Source organism: Lontra canadensis, unplaced genomic scaffold (genome assembly GCF_010015895.1).
Source record: "Lontra canadensis isolate GAN:19392208 unplaced genomic scaffold, GSC_riverotter_1.0 scaffold64, whole genome shotgun sequence".
NCBI lineage: Eukaryota > Metazoa > Chordata > Mammalia > Carnivora > Mustelidae > Lontra > Lontra canadensis.
This window is the reverse complement of record NW_022631058.1, coordinates 10,639,178-10,662,380: the sequence shown is the minus strand read 5'-3', so window position 1 is coordinate 10,662,380 and position 23,203 is coordinate 10,639,178. Positions and strand designations below refer to the sequence as shown.

General features: G+C 52.5%; 1 protein-coding gene across 3 annotated transcripts in view; it reads left to right on the top strand.

Annotated features, from left to right (window-relative positions):
• Positions 1 to 957: 957 nt before the first annotated feature.
• Positions 958 to 23,203, top strand: part of TTC7B (tetratricopeptide repeat domain 7B) — a 246,743-nt gene continuing 224,497 nt past the window's right edge. For 2 of the 3 annotated variants that reach the window (XM_032878627.1, XM_032878626.1), the window contains exon 1: positions 958 to 1,126. In XM_032878627.1, coding sequence (XP_032734518.1) covers positions 1,006 to 1,126 — 121 coding nt within the window. In that variant the 5' untranslated portion in view covers positions 958 to 1,005. The remainder of the gene's footprint in view (positions 1,127 to 23,203) is intronic. The other variant, XM_032878628.1, reaches the window with a different exon arrangement.

Sequence of the window (23,203 nt, the reverse complement as noted above, 5' to 3'; positions counted from 1 at the left end):
GCACTGTATTGCCAGCATCTAAAACAGTAGCTAGGACACAGCAGGTAATCCCTACATAGTTATCAAGTAACTGAAAGAATGCACACCTTGGACACCTGCCCCCAGCTCTCAGTCTGCGGAGCCCACTGGTGACTCTGCATCCCCCTCAGAGGGGCAAGAAAGCGGGCATCTAAGCTGCTAGCAGTCCTTGCCTGGCTCAGTGCAACTCGGCAGTCAGTTGGGGAGCCCCTGGGCAGGTGCTGTTCGGGCCTGAGATGGAGGACTCCCCGCCCACCTCATCTGGTTGGGGGCTGAGGCCGCCAGGAGCATGAGGGGCCTGCTCAGGGGGACTGGCCAACCCAGGCTCAGGGGATCTACTTGAAATCTGAGATGGCGGGACAAGCTCAGGCAGGCCTATCCCCGCCCCTGCACCGCCTCACACCAGGCCCTAGGCGCACTAGTTCTGCCTGGCCGGTGACCTTCCCCAGGGTCACTGCCCCTTTTAGGCCTCATTACCATCCGCCCCCTCGCAGTTTCTCCCAGACCATCCTGCCTGCCGGGCCCTCACGCCTCACCCCCCGCCCCTCCTCACCTGCCTGCACGGCGGCCGCTCCCCCAGCCCTTCTCCCTCGGGTCTCGACCCCAGCCCCCGCCCCTGTCCCACTCCGCGTCCCTCTCGCGGGCCTCCCTCCCCTCCCTGGCCTCCACCACACCTCGCCCCTCCTTGGCCTCGCGCTTCCCCCAGCCCGGCCCCGGCCCCGGCCCCGGCCCCGGCCCCCGCCTGGCTGCCGCTCCGGCCCTGGCCGGCAGGGGCCGCTCCTCGCGGCGCCCGGGGCCCCGCCGCCGCCCGCCGCCGCCGCCCGCCTCCCCGCCCCTTCCCCAGCCGGCGCTCCCGTTACGCCGCGGAGCCGGGAGCCGGAGCCCGCGCCCGCGGCGGCAGCGGGAGGCGGCGGCGGGGGCGCCCGGGCGGCGGCGGCGGGGCCTGCGGGGCCTGCGGGCGGGCGGGCCGGGCCCGGCCAGGCCGCGATGGCGACCAGGAAGGCGGGCTCGCGGCTCGAGACGGAGATCGAGCGCTGCCGCTCCGAGTGCCAGTGGGAGCGGATCCCCGAGCTCGTCAAGCAGCTGTCGGCCAAGCTCATCGCCAACGGTAGGCGCCGGGCGCGCCGGCCTGGGCTGCAGGGGGCACCGCGCTCTCCTCCCGGCCGGGCCGGGCCCGGGAGGCGCGGCGGGGTGCGGGCAGGGGCGCGGCCGGGATCGCGGGGGCCACGCCGGGGAGGTGCGTGGGGCCGGGGCCTGGGAAGCCCCGGGTCCCGGGCGTCACGCGGTCGGGGCGGCCGGCGGGCCAGGGCAGTGCCCGGCGTCCCAGAGTTCCGGCGTGCGGGCGGGCTCCTGCGGGGTCAGCGCGTCCGGGGGCTCAAGGAGCCGGCTGCCCGAGCGAGATCCCAGGGGCCCGGGCGGCCTTCGGGTCTTAAGAAGTTGGGGGCGATGGGGGAGAGTGCTCCCCCGGGGCACGGCCGGGAAGTGTGCAGGGGATTACAGGGTGTGCGTATGCTGTACTGGGGGGGTGGTGTCGAACAGAGACCCCTGGGAAATATGGGTTGTAAACACATGACGTTCAAAGGGCTTCAGGTGGAAGCTCAGACTTGGGGTGAGTATAGAGGGTGGTGGGGGAAGGCAGGGGAGATGTGTGCTCTGGGGTTCAGAGAGTAGAATGTCAAAGCTGTGGACCTAGAGAGGTCGGGTTTGGGAATATAGGGGAAACAGAGTCAGAGAGAGCATATGGTAGAGAGAGGTGGGAATGTGGTTGAAGAATGGGGTTGGGGGGCCTAGGGGTTTGGTGCCCACAGCGGGAAGGGGTTGGAGGGAGCCACTGAGTAGGAGCCTGCTGCTTGGAGTTAGTCTATGGCCCAGCTGACTGAATTGGTTCTTGTACCCAATCAAATAAAAATTGCATCCAAAATCCCATTTCAGAGCGCAGCTCCACGTGGCCTTATTTGTTTTGGAAGGAAGTATCTTTAATATTTGCTGGTCTTTCAGTACCCGCCAAAACTGCGGGCACCAATGTACTGGGGAGAGGGCAGAGGTTTTGTGTCCTTTCATCCCTGGCAGCTCGAGGCTGGGTGAGCAAATGTTGGCTGAACAAACGAATGAAAGAATGAATGAATGGAAGACCCTGCTCTAAGAAAGGACATCACGCTATTTTCAACCTTCTAACCTCAAACTACCCAGAATTGGAGAGGGATGTCAAGTGTCTTGTTCAAGAGTGGTTTATGATTGTGTCTTTTATGGTGTTAGTGCCTTGAAATAAGAACTTCATTTTGAACATTCTCAACTATGGTACCTTGCTTTGGGCAGAGGTTCCCCCGGAGGCCGGGGGTGGGGGGGTGGGATGCAGGTACCATGACTCTCCTAGGGGCATGGAGGGAGGCATAGACCTATCTGGGCTCAGCTCGGTAGAAAATGTTGCCTCTTCTCTAATTAAGCATTTGAGGAAAATGGTGTGCAGGCCCATGGGCCTTGATGGCAGCTTGACATTGCCCTTCCTGTAAGGCTTACCAGCTTGTCCTCTTGCTTCTCCTCTCCTTCTCTGCGGGATTTTCTCATTTCTTCTTGGAGTTGGGACAGTCCTGGGTCTACTTTGTCACTTCCCAGCTGTGTAGGCATAAAATACCTTCTGGGCAGGTTGATGTTAGGGTTAAATGGGTTCATTTGCAAGCCTCCTGGTCCTTTTCCTTCAGATCCCACTTATTTTCTGTTTCATTTACTCCTTCATTCAGCCAACATTTGTGTGCCCACCTGTGCCGGGAACAGAACAGGGGTGAGTGAGCAGCTCTGACCAAGCTCCAATCCTCACGTACTGAACCTCTTCTGAAGAGACCGGCAATGGCAAATACAGAAATCAATAAATGGGATAGCTTCAGAGTGAGAAGTGATTTGAAGAAAACAGGCGAAGTAATGGGATTGAGAGTGATGAGTCGAGGAGGAGGAGGGACAGCTCACACTGTGGTGGCCTCTAGATGGGCTTTGGTGGCCCAGGCCCATCTTACCTTCACAGCCCCACAAACTTGGCTTCCTTCCCAGGGCCTGGTCCCTGGGGCCTGAGCCTCAGTCATTATGCAGCTTTTGGGGGAGTGGGTTGTGTGTGGCACGGTGGTCCATGGGTCCGTGTGCAGGTTTGGTTTTGGGAAGCTCATGAGAGATAGATTCTGCCCAAGAAACCACATGGTTAGTAATTGCCATTGCTGGCAAAAGGTCACACGGACTTGAAAAGGTCAGAGAGATTGGTCAGGAACATAACAATATAAAGTAAAGAAAAAGATGAAACAAAACCAGAATTACTGTGGCTCTTCTTTGGGGTTCAGAGAAATGTTTGAAGGAGGGTCCTTTCCTTCCTTTGGCTGATGGGGGCTTCCTGAGTCTGGTGGTAGAATTTCTTCCTGGCTTTGAGGGCATCAGCTCCCCTTGATCCTTTTGGGTGAACTGGACCTCAGATTCTGGGCCGATTTGGGAAAATCCTTAAGCAAAAGCATTTGCTGGTTACAATAAAGAAAGTGAGTTAACGTCACGTTTGTCATAGTAAGACAGTTTGAAGGCAGCCACAGGCAGAAAAGAACAGTCTTTGGAACTGGGCAGACTGGTGCCTGAGCCTAGCTCTGCGTTCTCAGCCAAATCCCTTAACTAACCACTCAGAGATTCGGTCTCTCCTTATCTTAGAATGGGGAGGAAAAGACTAGGTTTGCAGGGGCTGTTACAAGGATCACAGGAACTGACTCCCAGGGCTCGTCAGTCTAACCTGTTAGTATGTAGGCCCTTCATTCATTCATTCCACAGGTATCGAGTACCTGCTACATGCTAGACACTGTTGTAGGCACTGGGGATATACCAGTGAACAAAACAGACAAAAGTGACAAATGTCCACATTCTAGTGGGGAAGGGGCAGGGAGATATAAATAAAAATCAGTAAGTAAAATTTATAGGCTGCCAGATGATGCTAAGTGGTATCAGAGGGGAATCAAGAGGGAAGAGGCAGCAGTGCTTTGGGAGTGGGCTGGGGGTGGGGGTCACAAAAGTGTCTGGTTTAATACGTGGCCAGGGAGGGCACCGGAAGGCAGCATTTAAGATAGGATCCGGGGCCACGGAGAGGACAAGAGCCGAGGCCTGATGAGGGCAGAGAGGTGGCTGGGCCAGATCACCTGGGGCCTTAGAGGTCATGGTTAAGGCTTTGGCTTTTCGCTGAATGAGGTGGAAGCCAAGGGAGGGGTCTGAGCGGAGGAGTCACATGTCCTCAGTGCTCCTGCTGCCCGAGGCCTCCCTACGCAGCAGCATTTGCTTCTCCTGGGGTGGGTGCATAGCAGCCCCTCCCAGTAAGGGCTTGAAATAGTGGACATGTTCAGAGCACGCTGCTCCAGCCCGACTCCTTTGAGATAAATTAGTTCAGACAGCCAAGAGGTGAATGAGGAAGAAAAGGGCCAATGCCAAGCTGAAACCAGACTCCGGGAATCCATTTTCTGCCTCATACTCCACTGTGGGTACCACTTTAATCACTCCCATCTCAAAAAAAAAAAAAAAAAAAAAAAGGCAAGAAAAGCCCCAAACCCAAAATGTGTAGCAGCTACATGACAGGCCTCTGTGAGTTCCAGCTAGGCAGTGATCACACAAGTTAAGAAGGCTGGGGTGGGGTGCGAGAAAAGTCAACTCAAGTCTAGATTGTCGCTGCCTGAGGTGTGGTCAGCGAAGCAGCAGCGTGGGTATCACGTGGGAGTGTGTGAGGAATATAGACTCTCGGGCCCACTGCCTTAACCAGGTATCCAGCGGGTCTGTTGGCACGGGGGCCTAGAACTGAGGTGGCGGCCTGAGGGGATGGGGATAAAGACGGAGAATAACAGCATGTCAGCTCCCTGTTGGCTCACAGGTCAGTCCTGGCCCTAGGAGGGCAGTCCCAGCTGCTCTCTCTGGAGAGAGTCCCTCTATCCCCAGAATGTCACCCTTTAGCCTCCCAATGATGAGGTTCACTGCTGTGTGACAAAGTGCATGGCCTTGCACCTGGGCTTCAATCCAGACTCTACCTGTAGCTGGGTGACCCTGAGCCAGTCAGTTAACCTCTTGGAGCCCGTGTTCTTCATCGCCCTGACAGGGTTCATAATCGTCCTCCATTCAGGTGGCTGTGAGCTAGAAATGGGTTGATCTATGCAAACTTTGCTCCATGCAAACTCTGGTATTGACTCCCTCCAGCTGACTCAGTGTAACCCTGGGCAAGGCAGGCCACGTCCTGGGTAACATCTGGCTGGGACAAAGAGTGGGAGCCCTGGAAATGACACATTAGCTTGTGCCTGGTCAAGACTCCCACGTTTTTCAGTAACAGAAGTGGGTCTTTTGGAGCCTGTACCATGGTCGCCAAGCAGCCAGCCACTCCCTTTCTAAGGCAGTGTCTGCTTCTCCTTCCTCTCCCAGTCTGTTAATCTTCTTAGGTAAGCTCAGTTACTGAGCTTACGTAGAACAATTAGGCCCCAAATGGTGGTTTCTCCTTTAAGGGATCATCACTGTTCTGATTGGGTGTGATTTTGAGACATTTTAATTACCTCTTAAGGTGATGGGCAGGTAGGGAAATGGTGCCTGAAACAAAGAATATTTCTGGGGCAAAGTTTGGTTATAAAATGTGTGTAGACCATTGAGTGAGATTGAAGTTCTTGCATTTGTCACTAGCTGATATTCCCAATGGCCTTGGTGCCTCCAGACTGGTGGCATCCCCCTCTGGAGATGGGCTGAGTTCCCGGACAGCTCTCGGGTCTCAGGCCTCTGGAATCCTTCCTGCCCCTCTAAGGGCTTCTTTGGAAACAAGGCTGGGGTTTAAGCAAGAGTCAGCTGTGGGGTAGGAAAGTGGCACTGTTGTTTAGAATGGCTTCTTTGGTCATTCCCAGGGTACTGCAGACTGCTAGGAGTCAGACTCTCCCCAGACCGTGGGGAAGGACAGTGAGACCTTGATGACACTCCACCCCAGCCTTCCCAGGGCAGCCATCCTGTTTTTAAATACTCTGTCTTGTTGTCCTCTGAAGGACACACCTTTGTGGCAGACCATATGTCCTGATTTTTGGATTCAAAAGAATCACTTATTTGACAACAACATATTGATAGCTCTTGAGCTAAGCACTGGGGCTCATGGTCACTGTAGTCAGGACAGAAGGACCCTGACCTTGTGGCTGTATACAGTGGGGCCAGGACTGTTCAGCTTTTCTCTGGCCGCCTGCTTGGAGGGATTTCAGGTTCTGAGGATTCCTGACATTGATCTGCTTGGTAAGCCAGCCTCTCCAGTGTGTCCTCCCATTACCTGGGCTTCCCCCTCCCTGCCCCCACCCTGCACCCACTGGCTGGTGTGGCCTCCTGGAGCCCCTCATTCACCTTGCTCATTGTCTTTCCACCTGTGCTCATGCTGTTTGCTCCGAAGTCTTCTCTGCAGGCCAGAAGCCTGCCCATCTGTCATGGTCTGGTTCAAGTTCCTCCCAGCTGTCCTTTCTTCCCCCAAAAAGATGTTTGCCTCAGAAAAAAACAACGGTACAGTGTTAGAACCAGACAGGTCTGAGAGATCACACTGTATCATTTTCAAACTGTGTTGTTGAGGAACCCCTCTGGGAACATGCATTAGGGCCTGGTGGCTGGGTAGGCAGGGCTCACTCACTGGAGCAGTGATACTTTTTACTAAGGTTTCCTTGGTAGGAAGGCCTAATGTGCTTTTGGAACACATTTGAAAGCCACTGATCTGGTTGTAAGCTCCCCATTTTATAGATGAGAAAATAGGCCCACAGAAGTGTCCTCCCTTAAAACCACCAGCTGGCAAAGTGGCAGAAGCAGGCAGGGTGGGTCAGAGTGCAGTTGCTTAGTTCAAAGTAAGCTTCTGCTGCTTCCTAACTTCCTAACCGCTACTTCCTAACTGCTTCCTAACTTCACCTGTGAAGCCCTTTGTGTAAAGTGGTGATATGCATCCAGAATCCCTCTTCTGAAACTCTTGGTGCCAGCTGTGTTTCTGAGTGCAGAATTTTCCAGACTATGGTGCCTATACCAGCCAGTATGTGACACTCAGTGACTCCAGGAGCGGCACTTCATAATGAAACAACACACCACTATTTTCTGCATCGAAACATGCAAACAGGCCTTGCAAAGGGACAGATAGATTATTAATAGCCTCATGTTGGTTCAGTTGAGGTTTTGTTGCCCAGTAAGTTAACAAAAACAAAACCAGGTTTTGGTTTTTAGAGAGTCCTGGATCTGGGAAATTATGCATAAGGGATCATGAACCTGTAGTAATAGTGCCAAATGTGTAGGGCAGTTGTAAGGACCAAATATGAAAACAAGGAACAAAAAAACCGCACCTAACAGTGCTTAGCTTGCTGCCTGCACAGAGTAAGCCCTCAGTGTAGATCTGCTGCTGGGTCACGGTGGTGGGTTTATCTTCTCCCAGTTCAGGGCTGTTTCTCCTCCCCATGGGGCCTGTTGTGGCTCGTGCCTTGTCTCCTCCCCCAGGTGGCCAGCCACTAGAGGCTCTGCTTGGAGGAACCGTCAGGCTCCCAGTGTGTACTTGCTGTGCGGTGTTGAACCGGCCCCAGACTCTCACGAGGGGAGGCCTCGGAGCAACTGGAAGTGGCCTAAGGAGGGCAGGCCCCGGGGCCTTCCTAAGTGGGAGCGAGGGCCGCAGGACAAGCCCTGACTGGGGCTCCCACCAGGGCTGTTCACCTGTGTGGCTGGTGGTGTCACGTGACTTGGGGCCCGCCAGAGGGGCCGGGGTTGTCAATCCAGCATGCTGCACATGAGTTCCCTTTCCTCCTTGCGCCTGCTCGCCAATTTTGTCCAACTGCCAGCCCTTCCTGTGTGCCCCGTGCTTCACTGAGGGTGTGGGCCCTGGTGGGGCTGCTCCCTGACTGTGATTGGTTGAGGCCTGAGCATGTGACTTAGTTCTAGCCAATGAGACAGCAGGGGTCTTAGCTGCGGGAGAGGCTTCTGAAGATTTCCTCTTGCTCAGTAGTAACGAAGGAGCCTTCCAGGCGAAGGGAGTGGTCTTCTCTCCTTGGAGGTTGGCGCTTGGCTTCTGAGGCTGCAGCCCTCTCGTGTCGGCGAGGCTGACGCTCAGAGCGCGGCAGCGCAGAGACGCAAGACGGATGTGGCTCCACGCCTGAAGCGGCTCTTGTCTGGACATCATTTATGTGGAGCAGAAAATGCCTTCTTGTTGCAGCCATGCCGAGTGGGCGTCCGGTGGCTACTTGCCGCTACAGGCTTTCCCTCCCGTGCACCTCCTCGCTTACTCGGAACACCCCCACCTGCCCCGCCGGCTTGGCACCGGCTGCATCATCAGGAATGGCCTTCGTCCCTGGTTCTCACTGACCTCACTTGGGTAGATTCCTGCCCCTCTGGGTGACCTCATGCTTGGCAGGTGGCGGAGGGTTGCAGGCCTTTCTGTGAAAGCCAGTGTTTCCCATCTGAGAAGCCAAGGAAAGGGAAGAGGTTTTCTGAGATCTCTCGAAACCATCCCCATCAGCTACCAGGCAAGGATGAGCAGTGTTTGGCAGACGGGTCGGAGGAGTGCCACATGCTGTATAAAGGGCAGCCGCAGGCCCCGGGAAACTGACCAGTGTGGCTGCAGCCCCTGTCTGTCTGCGCAGGTCCGTCAGGCGTGGTGGAGGTGGAAGTGCCAGAGTGAGGCGGGACCCATGTTTTTTGGTCCTTTCAGAGGCCTGCCAGACCTGGAGTCAGAATCTCCATGCATTTGCCCTCCCAGTGACCTTGTGCGCCTCACTTGATTCTCTGAAACCTGAGTTTTCTGGACTTTGCAGGTGTTAAAACTGTGCTGGTAGGGAATGTTCATTGCTTGAGCTTTTGCTGTGTGCCGGGTTCTGGGCATGAACTTTTACGTGGATCGCAGTTAATCATCACAACAACTAGGTGAGGAGCAGGGTCAAGGGTCACAATTCTTATTCAGGGGTAAGTAGACTGAGGTTTGGAGATGTTCTCTGAGCTGAATTCTAACCCACTTGTAACCCCAGTTCCATTATTCTTTACACCAATAAATGGTTTTCTAAGCTTGTCGGATGGAAGAATCACCATGTCGGCTTGTGGGGCCCCATTCCTAGTGATTCCAATGCAGCAGGTCTGGGGCCTGCGCTCCTATAGGCTTGACAAACGTTCCATGTGATGCCGATGCTGCCTGTCCCTGGACCTGCTCTGAGTAGCCCAGAACTAAGGGAGCCTGCACATTATGGTTCCCAGACCACTCCTGTCGGGTAGTGGTCTCCCTGCCAATATGGGGGCTGGAAATCTGCATTTTAAAATAGAGCCTTAGGGGAGTTGTGTGGTCGGGCAGGTCTGATGCTGTCCCTTCAGCCATAATCTTTAGCATGTAATGAGTACCTCCTGTGTGTGAGGCCTGCACCAGAAAAAAAAGACCGAGTGGGTCAGCAGCCACAAGATTGCAGCTCAGAGCAGTCATACAGTCTCTGGGCAGCTAAGTCACCTGGGGCTGGTTAGCAACTCAGATTCCCAGGCTGGGCCAGAGTCCTGCTTTAGGAGGTCTTAGTGGGGTTGGGGTTCAGAAAGCAGGATTGTTAACTAGCATCATGGCTGTAGCCCAGGAAGTTCTAGGACCAGATTTTAGACGCGATTGTCCAAGTGGTGGGACAGTGTCACCAGTAGCTTGGGCAGAACAATGACAGCGTTATATACAATGCCCCAGGGTGCCACTGTGTTACTGGGGCCTAAGGGCAGGGTGTGCTTAAGTGACAGTGGGTAAGGCCTTGCAGAGCGCCAGGAGGAGGATCTTGGGCAGAGTTGTGTCTTTGTCCCATTTGGCCTGAGAGTTTGAAGCACTGAAAATCCCGTGTCCTGGGAACCCCCTCGGCTCTGGGCAAGCAAGACCGTCATTTACCCTGTTGGGCAGATGGAGGCATTTTCACAACGAGGAAAGGAACCTGGTGCTGGAGAAAGCAGTGGGCTCTGTCCTGTTAGACATGGGATTAGATCGTGGGTCTAGCACTTACTGCTTGTCTGGCTGTGGGTGTGTTCCTCCACTCCCCGAACCTCCCTCTCTAGCTCCAAGGTTGTTCTGAGGAGTACAAGGGATAATGCAGCTAGTTTCAGGCGCCAGCAGTCATCTGAAGCTGCCCAGATCAGGAGTTCTGTGTGTGGCAGGAGGGGAGGAAGGCCCGGATGGATGCTTAGCCCCTGATGGGGGGAGTGTGGGGGTAAGCAGGCAGGGTGATGATAACAGCGAGGATAGCAGAGCTGTGCAGGGGGGTTGGGGTGGGTTCCCATGATGCTGAATTGTGACTGAGGCCCAAAGCTGATGGCAGTCGCCGTTAGCCAGCTCCCAGAACTAGTCAGTGCAGACCTGGGGCCTCTGCTCGGGTCTGACACACTCCCCAGTCCTCCTCCTGCAGCTGTTCATTCTGCACTTCTGTGTGGGGGTTCTGGGACACAAATCGGGGACGCCACAAAGAACGTGACCACTGGGCTGTCGGCCCCACGGGGGCAGGGCTTTTCGCTGTTTTGCCCATTGCTCCGTCTCCAGCACCATGTCTGACACACAGCAGTTCTTTGACATACCGACATGCTCAGTTCGTTGTTCAAAGAACAGCTTGGCTGTTGCCCTTGTGGAGTCAACTTAGATTCATTTACTCCCAAACACCTAGTGAGCGTGTGCTGGGCGCCAGCCCCTGCCTGACAACCTGGAGTACAGTGCCATTAAGACCATGGTCATGCTCGAGTCTAGTGCGCGGAGAGCCAGCATCTATGTGCTTGGGGCTGGGAATGGTAGAGGACAAGGATGGCGGGGATCCAGGGGAGGGAATGTCCACCTGAGACACTGAGACTCTTGGTGCTGTCCCTCTGGTGACTGGATGGCCCTGCCGGCCTGGGGCTCTGGGCGAGTTCTGGCTGATGGATTGCTATTCAGGCTGACTGGATGTCCATGACCTTCTCTTCCTATGTCTCTTGTGCAACTGAAGGGTCGATGGTTGCCGAGTGACCCTTCCCAGGGAGGGGTTCCGGGTCTCTCTGCTGCCTCTCCCTGTCCCTCCAATCTCCTCACATTCGGGCTGGCTCAGCGCCCCTTGGCTGTGAGGCCTGCCTCCCCTGACTAACTGCCTTCTCTGACCCTTGCAGGTTCGAAGCCTAACAAGAAGCAGCTTTTTATTCTCAAGTAAGAAGTGTTGAGATGGAGAGGAGAAGGGAGTTGAGGGAAATTGGAAGGGGAGGTGAACCATGGGAAACTATGGACTCTGAAAGACAATCTGAGGGTTTTGAAGGGGCGGGGGGTGGGAGGTTGGGGGAGCCAGGTGGTGGGTATTAAGGAGGGCACGTATTGCGTGGAGCACTGGGTGTGGTGCAAAAACAATGAATTCTGTTACGCTGAAAAGAAATTAAAAAAAAAAAAGTGTTGAGTTGATGAGATGATATTGCTGGACATGCCAAGCGCATGCCTTTCCTTTCTCTGGCCCACCAGGCCAGGGGAGTCGGATCTCCACTGAGTCTTGGGCCTAGAGTCCTTGGGACTGTGTGTCCCTCATGCCCTCTGCAGCTGCCTCATGTCCTGTGGTAGCCTCCTTCCTGCCTCTGCTTTACCCCACACACCAGCTGTGGTGTCTCCCTTCTGCCTAGACCCTCACTTGGGGAAATCCTCTCTCACTTGGAGAAATTCCTGAGGCTCAGCCAGCTCAGACCTCTCTTACTTCCGACAGTCTTCTGAGTGTGCCTGATCCTCTTTCCACCCCACCATGCCAGGACTCGATAGCCCCTGGCTCCCTCTACACTATCCTCTTTGAGGGTAGGGCGTGGATTAGCGCTTTGAATCTTCAAGAGGTGCCTGCTGACTGTGTGGGTGTGCATTCAACTGTCTGGGACTGGCTTCCTGAAAGAGCCATTTCCAAGCCTTCTGGGCTGGCCTGATAACATCCCCCTGCCCTGTTAGAGTCATTTCCTGCCCTGCTGGGCCCTGGGGACAGGCCAGACCAACTCCAAGATGGCTTTCAAGTTACCTTCTCTCTTATTAAACAAGGCTTTTTGAGGGGAAGTGTGTGTGCGTGTGCCTGTGCACGTGCGCGTGTGTGCGTGTGTTAAACTAGTATGCTTGTTTGTTCTGCCAGTGCAGAGCAAGTATTGTCTTCTGTTCCCACATTTTACTCTCTCATCTTGTCTTTCCAGCCTCTGCACTGTGTGTGAACATGGGGAGGAGGTTTTGGCATGAAGCCTGGTCTCCGAACTACCAAGATTTTCCCAGAATATCGTTTCTGCCAATTTCTTTGAGCTCTTTAATCTTTGACTTATGGCACCTTTGCCTTTCAGTCAAGATCCAAATAGCAGGTCCTCGGAACTGGGTCATAATTTGAGCAAAGATATTAGAGGGGGAACAATGGAGGGCCGGAGGTAGAAACAGGAAGGCTTGGTCTCTGGCAACAGTCATGTCCCAGCCACGTGCCAGGCACCCTGGGGAAGAGCTGAGTGTCCAGAGGCTAAGGTATTTGGTTAGGTCCTCTCCGTGAAAGGAAGATCCATGGATTGATCTGCTAGTTTCAGAGATATTTACAGAGCACCTGCTATGTGCTGACTCCTGGAGATGGGGCATGAATGTGAGAGGGACAGGGTGGAGGTCAGAGCCAAGGGGGTAAGGTACAAGGATTTTTGCTTTCACTTTGCATGAGAGGGGAGCCACTGGAGGGTTATGAGAAGCAGGGTGACATGACCTTGTCTTCTCCACCCTGCTGCTCGGCGGCAGCCCTACCCTGATGACATCCAGTTCTCTGCTTGCTCCTGTGTGCTGCTGAGAAGACAAATGTGGGAGGAAGCCCTCAGCCTCTCTGGTCGTTTGCACTTGATGACCAGCGACCTCAGAGGCGCTGCCACGCTTCGGGAATGTTCGTATCCCTGCTTTCACATACTCTTTCCCCTTCTTAGGTCTTTTCTTGGAATGCCATGCTGTCTCTCCTAGCTCCTGAGCTGGTATGAACTTTACTGAGGACACGGACACTAGTAGGAAAGCCCCTTGTTTCCCACCACCAAGTGTGCCTGCTCTCCTGCCTGTCACTGTGCAGAGGCTCCAGCCCCTTCACTTGTGCTCAGAATCCCTCTGTTTGTGCCTCCTCAGGACTTCAGGCTGCTGTCATTTCTCCTCGCTTCTGGATCAATTCCTTGTCTCTTTCCCAGGTCATTCCCTCCAGGATTCACTGACACCCTAGGCTCTCCTATAAAAACCTTCCCTAAGCCCTCATCCCTGTGACTTACTGCCCACCTCTCTGCTCTGTCTCAGCAAAGCCTCTTCAAAGAACCATTGTCTCCTCGGCCTGCTCCTTTGAGCCGGTACCCCTCCACCCCCGCCCCGAGACTTCCCATGTGAAGGTCGTCCTGTCCTGTTACCAAACCCAACGGTTCTCTTTGTGTTCTTATCTTCCTCCATATTCCAGCTGCCTTTAACCCACTTGGCCACTCCATCTTTCCGGAAACTTCTAACCTGTTTCCGTAACAAACACAGTCCTGTTTTCTTTACTGGGTCCTTCTTTTCACTCTCTTCCAGCTTTGATAGCCAACCTCCATCCACCAACTTGACTTGTCTACTTGGGTATCAATGTTATTTAAGTTAGAACAGAACTCTTGGTTTTGTTTCTTCTCGCCTCACCAAATGGCAAGATCCAGTCCAGTGTGCCGCCTCAAAGCTAGAAGAATTTCTCTTTAATCCCTCTCCATTCCTCATCCCTCCTGCATTTGTGTCCCATCACTGCTGTAACTAATAACGATCACACATTTATTGGCTTAAAATAATGCAGATGTGTTCTCTGGTAGTTCTGGAGGTCAGAAGTCGGAAATGGGGCTCATTGGGCTAAACTCAAGTGTCCACAGGTCTGTCTTCCTTCTGGAGGCTCTCGGGGAGAATCCGTGCCCTTGTCTTTCCCGGCCTCCACGGCTGCTCACGTTCCTTGGCTCTCGGCCCCTCCTCCATCCGTGAAGCCCACGGTTTAGCTTCCTCTGTGACTCTCCATGCTTGTACCACCGCATGTCCTCCGACCCTGACCCGCCTACTTCCCCCTTCCAAGGACCCCGGCATGTCCACCCACATAATCTAGGATCATCCTGTCTCAAGGTCTGTAACTTAATCACACCCTCAGAGTCCCTTTTGCCTTGTAACGTGACAGGTTTATGCCACTCACAGGTTCCAATAACTCGGACACAGTCATTTCAGGGCCGTGGGGGGTATTCTGCCTGCCACACCTCCAGTCCAACCTGTTAGTAAGTCTTGTTTATCTTACCTACAAATTGTGTCCTTCCTCTGCCTGCACTTCCTGCACTCTTTCTTTCTCACCTCTGCCCCCTTGTCCCCGTGTCCGTCACCCCCTGGCGGACTCCTGCAGTGACCTTCCGACCATCCCTGCCATCGCCTCTTCTGCTCCAGCCCTGAGTTCATTCTCCACACAGTGGACGGAGGGGGAGGTGTCTTTGCACACCTCAACGGGATCCCTTCACCCCTGCTCGCACACTCCCAGCCCCCTCCAGAGGCTTCAAGGTGTGCTTCAGAGGAAAGCCACCCTGCCGACCACAGTCTGTGAGCGTGTTCATGGCTGCCCTTAGCCGCCCTCTGACTACCCTGATCCGTCCCCGCTACCTTAGCCACACGGCCCTCTTGCTGTTCCTCGAATGTGCCAGCTGTGTTCCCACTCCAGGGTGCTCGTCCCTCAGATCTTTGCATGGCTGACTCTGTCTCGTCATGCAGGTCTCAAACTCAGACTCCTGGGAGACTCTGGCTCTGATCTGACCCCGCAGCCTCAAGTAGCCACCTGGTCACTCCCTGCCACATCCCCGTTTTAACTCTCCGCTGATCTCGTACCACTAGCTGGCCTTTTTCTGGTTTGTCTCGCTTCTGGAATATAAGCAGCACAAGGGCAGAGATGCCTCTTTCTCCTTCAGTGCTGTCCATGCCAGATGCTGGCTGGTGTGTGACTGTGAGGAGCACGGGGAGTGTGGGGAGCTCGCGCTGAGGGAGAAGGAGGGCTCCTCCAATGTGACCCTGAAATGCATCTCATGCGATGCCTGGATTTTGGCAGGAGAAGGGAGGGAGGTACAATGTGTCCAGGAACCCTCAGGTGAGACAGATTGCCACGGTCTCGGAAGGATGCGGGGGGCCTGGAGAGCATGCGCATGGGAGGCTGGTGGCCCAGGGAGGGCGGGTGACAGGCTCTCAGTCATAACCACAGACTCAGACCTCTTCCCCCGGCTCTGAGATTATGGGCCAGGTTTGTCAGCCCCTGTGGGCGACCAGACAAGGCATTCCAGAGTCAGAGCTCACTGTAACACATGCCATCTTCTTTTCCTTTTAAATTTTAAATTAACTACTTAATATTTTGTGCAGGTAAGGAATGCACATGGTACTAAAAATCAAATAATACAAGAGGGAAAAGTAACTTCCTTCCTACATCTTCTCTGTGTCCTCCTGCTCCTTTCCACGGACACAGCCACTCTTAGGACTTTCCTGGGTCCTTTCAGTAATTTTCAGCATATCTGGAGCTTTATTAGAAAGCGTGTTGTTGTTGTTGTTTTCTTTTTACACCCAATGGTAACATACCACACACCCTAATTTGTATCTCTCAGACATTGTTACCTATTGCTGTGTAATAAACCATCCCAACTTCAGTGTCTTAAAACAGCTACCTTTTATTATTTGTCATGATTCTGGGCTTGCTGGGGCTCGCTTATGCGTCTGCAGCCAGCTGCGGGTCAGCTCCGTGACCTGGCTGCCCTTGGCTGGCTTGCTCTCGTGGCGGGGCCTGGCTGAGAGGACTCTGCTGTGTCCCCCATGGCCTTTCTTAGATCCAGGCCAGCGTGGCCACAGACTCAAGGTGGCCACAGAGAAGCAAGCAGGAAGCAGAGGGAGAAGTCCGTTTCCCAGCTTCTGTGTGTGTCAGATGCGCTACTGTCCGATCAGTCAGAGCAAGTCGCATGGCTGAGCCCAGGGTCAGGGTGAGCGGCCACAGAGCACATGGATTCAGGGAGGTGTGAAGGCCTGGAGCGGTGTGCACAGTCCGGCTACCACGGGGCTGCAGGTAGACCCATTTCCTTCGTGTAATGGACACACCGTGTCCCGTCATGTGGGGCGAGGCGTAATTCATTTCACAGGTCCCCAGGGAGGACGGTACGGGTGTGTTCTGTCCTTTGCTCTCAGCAGTAGGGCTGTACTGCCTGTATGTACATAGCAGACATCCCTGGGGGTAACCATCGGTAACCATCGGTGCCGGAGAGTGCTTGTGTGTAGGGAGACGTTACTGAAACTGGGCTTTCTGGGTCACGTGGTCTAGGTACATAAATCACGTTATCGATGTTGCTCAGTTGCCCTCTGTGGACACTCATACCGACGATGCTCCTACCAGCACTGTCCAACAGTGTCTGTGTTTCTGTCACTCCTTTGTGGGAAGGGGGATGACAGGCACTGCGAGTGCTGAGGGACCTAGGACTTATAAGATGCGGATAAGTGAGGGGATGACATTCACAGAGGTCCTGCTGAGACCAAGAGACGGAGAAGCTGGCTGTCCCTGCTTGAATGGGGCTTTGTTTTTCCTCTTGGATCACGGCCATGGCAGGAATGGTTTGAATAGACCTAAATGCTTCTCGATTGACAAATCCCAGTTGTTGAGATTTGGGTCTTTGGTTTTGTTTTGTTTTGTTTTGTTTTAGTATTGGTATCAAGTACTCCCTGGAATAGAGTAGAAACCCTAAGCTTTTTCTTCCCCATCTGATCAAATCTCTCGGTGTCAGTGGTTTATCCCATGAGGAAGAAGCCTGGGAGGAAGGGGCGGTCACCTCAAGTGGCAAAGACCATAGCTCCCGGCCCTTCCTCAGGGGGATCAGGGAGGCTGCAGCCGCCTGGGCATGGAGCTGGGCCAGCTTGGGGCCTGGGGGGCTGTCTGTTTGGAGACAAAACATGGCGCCAGAGTGCCCTGCTGGGGCTGATTCCCTGTATTCTTCTCAGTGACGGTCCCCAGGAGTAGTCTCTGTTCGGCTTCAGGCTTTAGCTCTATGTAAGTTCCTGGAGAGCTGGTTTCTGCAGCCTCATTTAAACCCTGAAAAATGCCTGAGGGAAAGGTGGAACGAGCCCTGGGCACCCCCGAGTCCCTCCTCATCCCTGTCCCCTGAGAGTCCTAGCAGGTGAGCAGGAAAGGGACATAGGAACGGCCTGCTCAGCCCCGCAGCAAAAGGATGAAGTGCCTTGGCTTCATCCCAGCCAAGGCAGGGGTCACACGGCTGGTTAGGAGGGAAGCTGAGCCCCTTTTCCGGAAGCTGGTGTCCACATGCTGGGGTGACAGGCAGAGAGACGGCCTGGGTTCAAAATCCCAGCTCTGGGATGGGCTGGCTCTGCGACCTTTGGCGCATTGCTTCCCCTCTTGTGCCTGGTTCCCCATCTGTGAGATGGAGGGGCTAACAGGTCCTAGCAAGGTTGGGAGGACTGACAGGATTGTGCAGATGGCTTAGGCCACTGCATGGCATTTAGTAAGAGCCTGGCATGGCTTGTCTAGTAATAAATGTTGCAAACATTCTTATCTTCCTACTGGACTGCAGGCCTCCTGAGCACAGAGGTTGTGTCTCACAGTGCTTTCTGACCTCATTAGATCCAACATATCCGTTCTGGGAAATACCAAGTCCAAAATGAATGGCAGGAACAGGAACAGGAACTCATATCTATTTAGCACCTGCTTTGTACTCTCTGCATTACGTACATTATGTCTTAGCCTCACAGTAGCCAGGTGAGGAAACGAAGGCTCAGAGAGGTTAACTAACTTGGCCAGTGCCACACAGCTAACAAGCAGAGGAGCTGGTATTAAGCCTGGGGCTGCCTGAGGCCAGAGCTCTGTCCCCTGTGTTGTAATCCTGGGCTTTTGCATTCTGGAAAGTACATGCCTGGCCCCACTTTGCAGTCCTGCCTCACCCTCTGCAGTGTGGAATGCCTGGACGTGCCCTGCTCTGTGCCTGATGAGTGTGAGGAGGCAAATGAGTGGGGGGATAGATACTTAGATTTAAGTCTTTCATGAGGCAGAATCCTAATGTAAGGGCTCCCTGTTCCTGTGGGGCAGCCGGGAACTCTGAAGGCAAATCCCAGAGCTCACCTTGTTTGCTACCCGCTTCTCAGGGATCACTTTTCTCTGTGGTCCCACATCCAGTGTTGTGAGAATTGTTTTTTCATATATTCTGTCTTGCATTTGTGGTGGTTTTATCCAGGAGGGTAAATTTGTTCCATCTTGGCTGATGGAAAAAGTTCTATTTTTATCTTTTTATCCTCTTTTATTTCATACTTAATTCTTTAATCCAGCTGGAATTAATTTTCTTGTATGCCTGAGGTGCCTTTTTTCCCCTTGTACATCACTGTCCTAGTGTGTAAGCGCACACACTATGGGCAGTAACAGCTGGCTAGGTGACCTCTGTTGCTTTCATCACTTGCGGACTCTGAATTCCTTGACAAGAGCAGTGGAGCGTTGGTCGGGCTGCTGAGCCCTTGCCTCGTGAGGATGGAGCCTTGCAGTCTCTGTATGATTTCTCCGGCCTGAGTTCATTGGATGTTTTTCCAATCTTTACCCTCCTGGTTGAGAGAGCGAGTGGTAGGGAAGTCACCTTTTTTAAGGAGAGCAAAGAAAATGTTGTTTGCTTGGAAGATTCACTGGATCCTGAAAATGTTTAAAATTGCACAAATGATTTTACAGCCAGCATGCTAATTTCCAATTGGACTCTAAGCTCTTCCTCAGAGTGCACAGCTCCTTCCAGACCTGAGGAGCTGATCCTTGCCTGCCTGGCAGGAAACTCCCAACTATGGCCATCTCCCTCTCTCTGCCCTTCATGGTTCAGCTCTAACAAATGACTTGAGTTCCCCAAACATCTAGGCCATGTCGTGCCTTTGCATATTCTGTTTTTCCTGCTTGAAAGACCTTTCCCCACCTTTTCCATCTTGTAAACATGTACCTGTAACGTTCTTGGTGAAGGCTTTGTCTCCTCCTCCACCACCCAGGACTACCATCTCCAGCAGAGCCACAGCATGCGGGGTGGTGCTGAGGGACTGGAACTCCCATGAGGCAAGGGGCTGTGTCTCCACATTCTGTGCAAAGCCTCTTCCTCTCACCTGAGCCTTTCCCAGCAACCCGCTCCCCCCGTTGTTCTGATAGAGCTGGGCTCTCTGCACATCTTAGCAGCAAGACTCTGGTATGTTCCCCCAGTATCAGGAGATCAAGAAACAAAAAGTCTGTAAATCCTACAAAGCACTAAGGTGGTAGTTTTGTACTTCTCTTTGTATGTAGTCCTTTGTTTAAATATTTCTGCAAGCCAGTGACACAGGAGAGGTGATGTCAGGGGTGTTCTACCAAAGGCCTCAGTTGGTTTCTGTGGGATTCCTTCCAGACATGCGGGACCCTGGGAAAGAGTATTGACTGGTAAGGTATTCTCAGGTAGCAGTTCTCAACTTAAAGCCTGTTTGGTAGTGGGGAGCTCTAGCTAGGATAACAGTTTGGCCGCTGTAACTAAGGTCAGAGGAACAGTGACTAAAGCAAGAGCAAGGTAGAAGTCAATGTTTCTCTCTAGTGTGATAATTGATCATAAGCAGTCCTGGGCTGAGTGGCAGCTCCAGGGTGTTGGAGACCAAGGCTGCTAATGTTGTGACGCTCTGGGATCCTCAGTAGACGGCTTCCATCTTGAGGACCAGAATGGAGGCACCATTTTCCACCAGCCACAGACTCATTCCAGCTAATGGGGTAGGGTGAAGAGGAACTGGAGGGTAAGCGCATTCCCTGGGAGGGCCCAGCAGAGAAGCTGCATGCAGAACTTCTCCTCACATCACACTGGCCATAACTTACTCGTTTGACAGCCTGCACCTCCCAGGGAGCCTGGGAAGTAGTCTTTACGTTGGCAGCTCTGTGCACTGATAAAACTCAGGGACTCTAATAATAAAGGAAGAAGAAGAGAACGAATATTTGGGGGACAACTGACAGATTGTGCCACAGGCAGGACCAGGCCCAACACAGGAGGGTATGGGTCAAGTGCCTTGGCCTGTCACTGAGTTAATTCACCATTTATTGAGTACTGACTCTGTGCCAGACATTGTGCTGTGCTCTGAGACCAAAAAGTAACACACAGACTCTTCCTTCAGGCTCTCATTATAGTCTTGAAGGGGCAGACAGATATGTAAACGCCCAGGTTGGGGTGCTCGAGGTTCCTGGGGCAGCTGGGGCTGGCTTGGGATAGGGCATGTGTGGGGGAGGGGTTGATGAACAGTGCGGGAAGATTAATAGGTCTTTATCAAGTAATGGCGGTTGGTGTTCTCAGCTTTCCGAGTCATCCCAAAGATATGGAGGAAGTTCACGGGGCCTCTGTGTGGAGAACTGCCTGTGGAAACTGCCAGGACCTGTTTTACGTGGGGATGGGGCTGAGCAGGCAGAAGGGAACCGTTAGTGCCATGTTCTGCTCCCCACTTGAGTCTCCATTCTTGTCTTCTCTCTCGCCCACACCCTCTTCTCTGGCCGCTTGGTCCAGTGTGCTTTTGCCTTCCCACTTTTCTTATGCTCTGCTGTTCCCTCAGCCTGGTTTGCCCTTCCTTGTCCTGTTTGCCAGTCCAGACCCGACTCATCCTGGGAGGTCTAGTTGAGAGGTGTGGCAGGCCAGGCCACAGCATTTCCATCGCTGAGAACTCATTAGCTCTCATCCAGTCTTGCTATGGTCATGGTATTTATTGTTCCCATTTCATAAATGGAGGCTGATGCTTCAAGAGGGTAAGCGATGTGCCCCTGGTCCCACAGCTAGGAAGAGGTGGCAGGCAGCAGAGAGCCCGATTTGCTGTCGTCTCTGCTTGTTGGCCTGGGGATTCTGCTTGGAACAGCCATTTCCAGCTGCAAGGTCAGAGGAGTCTGCCGCAGGGCGGTCATCGGAGTGGGGGGAGTGACGGGGGATAATGCGGAGAAAGGAATCTTCAGCTCATATGTGCAGAGGGGCTTTCTTAGAATTGTCCCCCAAAACACTGAGGCTAAATCCTAGGGCCACAGACACAGTGTGACAAACTGAGATTTATACCTACGACTCTGAATCTCATGTTATTTTATTTTTTGGAAATTTAAAACATACAGAAAAGAAAACAAATGTATACTAATAGTCTCACCACTCAGAAATAACCACCATTAATGTCCCAAGGTATATACTTCCAGTTTTTAAAGAAGAGTCACAGTTTTTCCTAAACGTAATTTAAAATGATTTTGCTCAATAAAAATAATTCAAACTGCAAGAGAGTGAAAAAATTATCCCAGCTCCTATCATTCAGTAGTTTTTATTACTTATTCCTAAGTGATACTCATTCTAGACATCTTTTTAGGGAAACAGACAGAATAAAGATAAACAGGCATACTTTTATAAATGGTGATCACATTCCCGTCCAATATCATAGCCATTAGCCACGGGTAGCTGCTGACTACTTGAAATGTGGCTGGTTCGAATTGAAATGTGTCATAAGTGCAAAGTACACTAAGTCAGCTCTGAGCCCAACATGGGGCTCGAACTCAGACCCCGAGATCAAGAGTCACATGCTCTGAGCCAGACAGGCGCCCCTAGATTTGGAAAACTTATTACAAAAAGGAATATAAAACATGTTGATAATTTAAAAATATGGATTGCTTGTTCAACTAGCAATATTTTGCATATATTGAGTTAAAAGATATCAAAATTAATTTCACTTGTTTCTTTTTCCTTTTTTAACATAGCTGCTGCAACTTTTAAAATAACATGTGGCTTGCATCCATTGTTGGGCAGCAGCTGTTTTAAAAATAAAGTATCAGTAAGTACTAATGGGAAGAAGGAAACAAAAAGTGAATCTAAGGGAATTGTTGAGCTCTAGGTAAATGTGTCACTGTGTGGCGTGGTTTCCTACAAGAGTGCAGTGAAGTTGATCGGAGTCATGTTTTTCTCTTTAAGCATGTATTACCATGTTTTAAAGCACTTCCCAATTTTGATACACTGTCACTTCTGCATTGGGTTGGTTCATAGCAAGCAGTCCTATTCTGTTCCGAAACTAACTCCTGTAGGCATTTAGTGTTCTATATGTAAATGCTCTGATCCCCACGGTCAGGCCTTTGCCGACACATCCTTCATCCCTGAGCCCTGGATTTCTTTTTTAGCTGCGTTTCATTCTAAGGAAGGGCTCCTGCTTTTGGGGAGGAGGCTGCCTGCGGCTCTCACACCTGACTGGCGTTGGGGCCCGCTCCAGGCCCCTTGGCTTACGCTGTGTGTCCCTGTGTCCTCTGCAGACATCGCTTCATTGTCTTCTGCTGTAGGATGCTGCTGTGGGTCCGGCCTGAGCCTCCCCTCATGTTAAAGGCAATTTGCTTTTCCTTCTTGGACAACCGAGGGAATTCTTGAGTTCGGTAGCTTAACTCAGCCCTGGTTTGCTGTGGCTTGGCCGATCCCAGGACCCTGGGTCTCATCTCTAAGAGACTATTTTGGGCTTCCCAGTACACAGACAGAGACACTGCTGAGAACTTTAGATTTGGCAGATTTGGGTCACTGGCCAGAGGACTGGGAAGGTTCTCCTTATAGCTCTCAGCCTTCAGTGCACCTACCACTCAGAAGCTCAGTGGGTGCTCCATAACTCTTTCTGGAGTTAATTTTAGATTACCTAAATAATAGGCAAATCTGTTCTCCTTTTGGGACTGCAATGTTAAAGATAAAACTAAAGGCCATTTTGGCCCCTAACTCCAGTTGGGGTCCCCCCCAACTTTGCAGCCCAGTAGTAGTAGCTACACTACGTAGCTGCCTTTTACACTGTGCTTATATTTTAATACAATTAGGTCCTGTCCCAAATAGGTCAAGCTCAGGCTGGTGTATGAATTGTTCTGGGTTTATTCAGAATGTCTAGATGTGCAGATTCCCAAGAGCTACTTCTGGAGTGAGCTCTTCATTCTAATTAACAAGCCGACACAGACAGTAACGAAATTGCAACTCTAAGTAGAGTACTCTTAGGGGTAAAACCTTCATGGAGAGGTTCCTCGTTGTCAGTGTCTGTATAGCTTTGAGTTTTAGGCAGAAACAAACTGGGTGCATTCACGTCATTTTGACACAAACTTGTTTTAAGAATCTGACTGTGCAAGACATTGCTCCAGCTCACATCCATTTGTGAGAACACAAAAGAGCTAGGAGATTTCACTGCGTCAGTGTTCGAGAAAATACATAGTATTGTTTTATACAGATC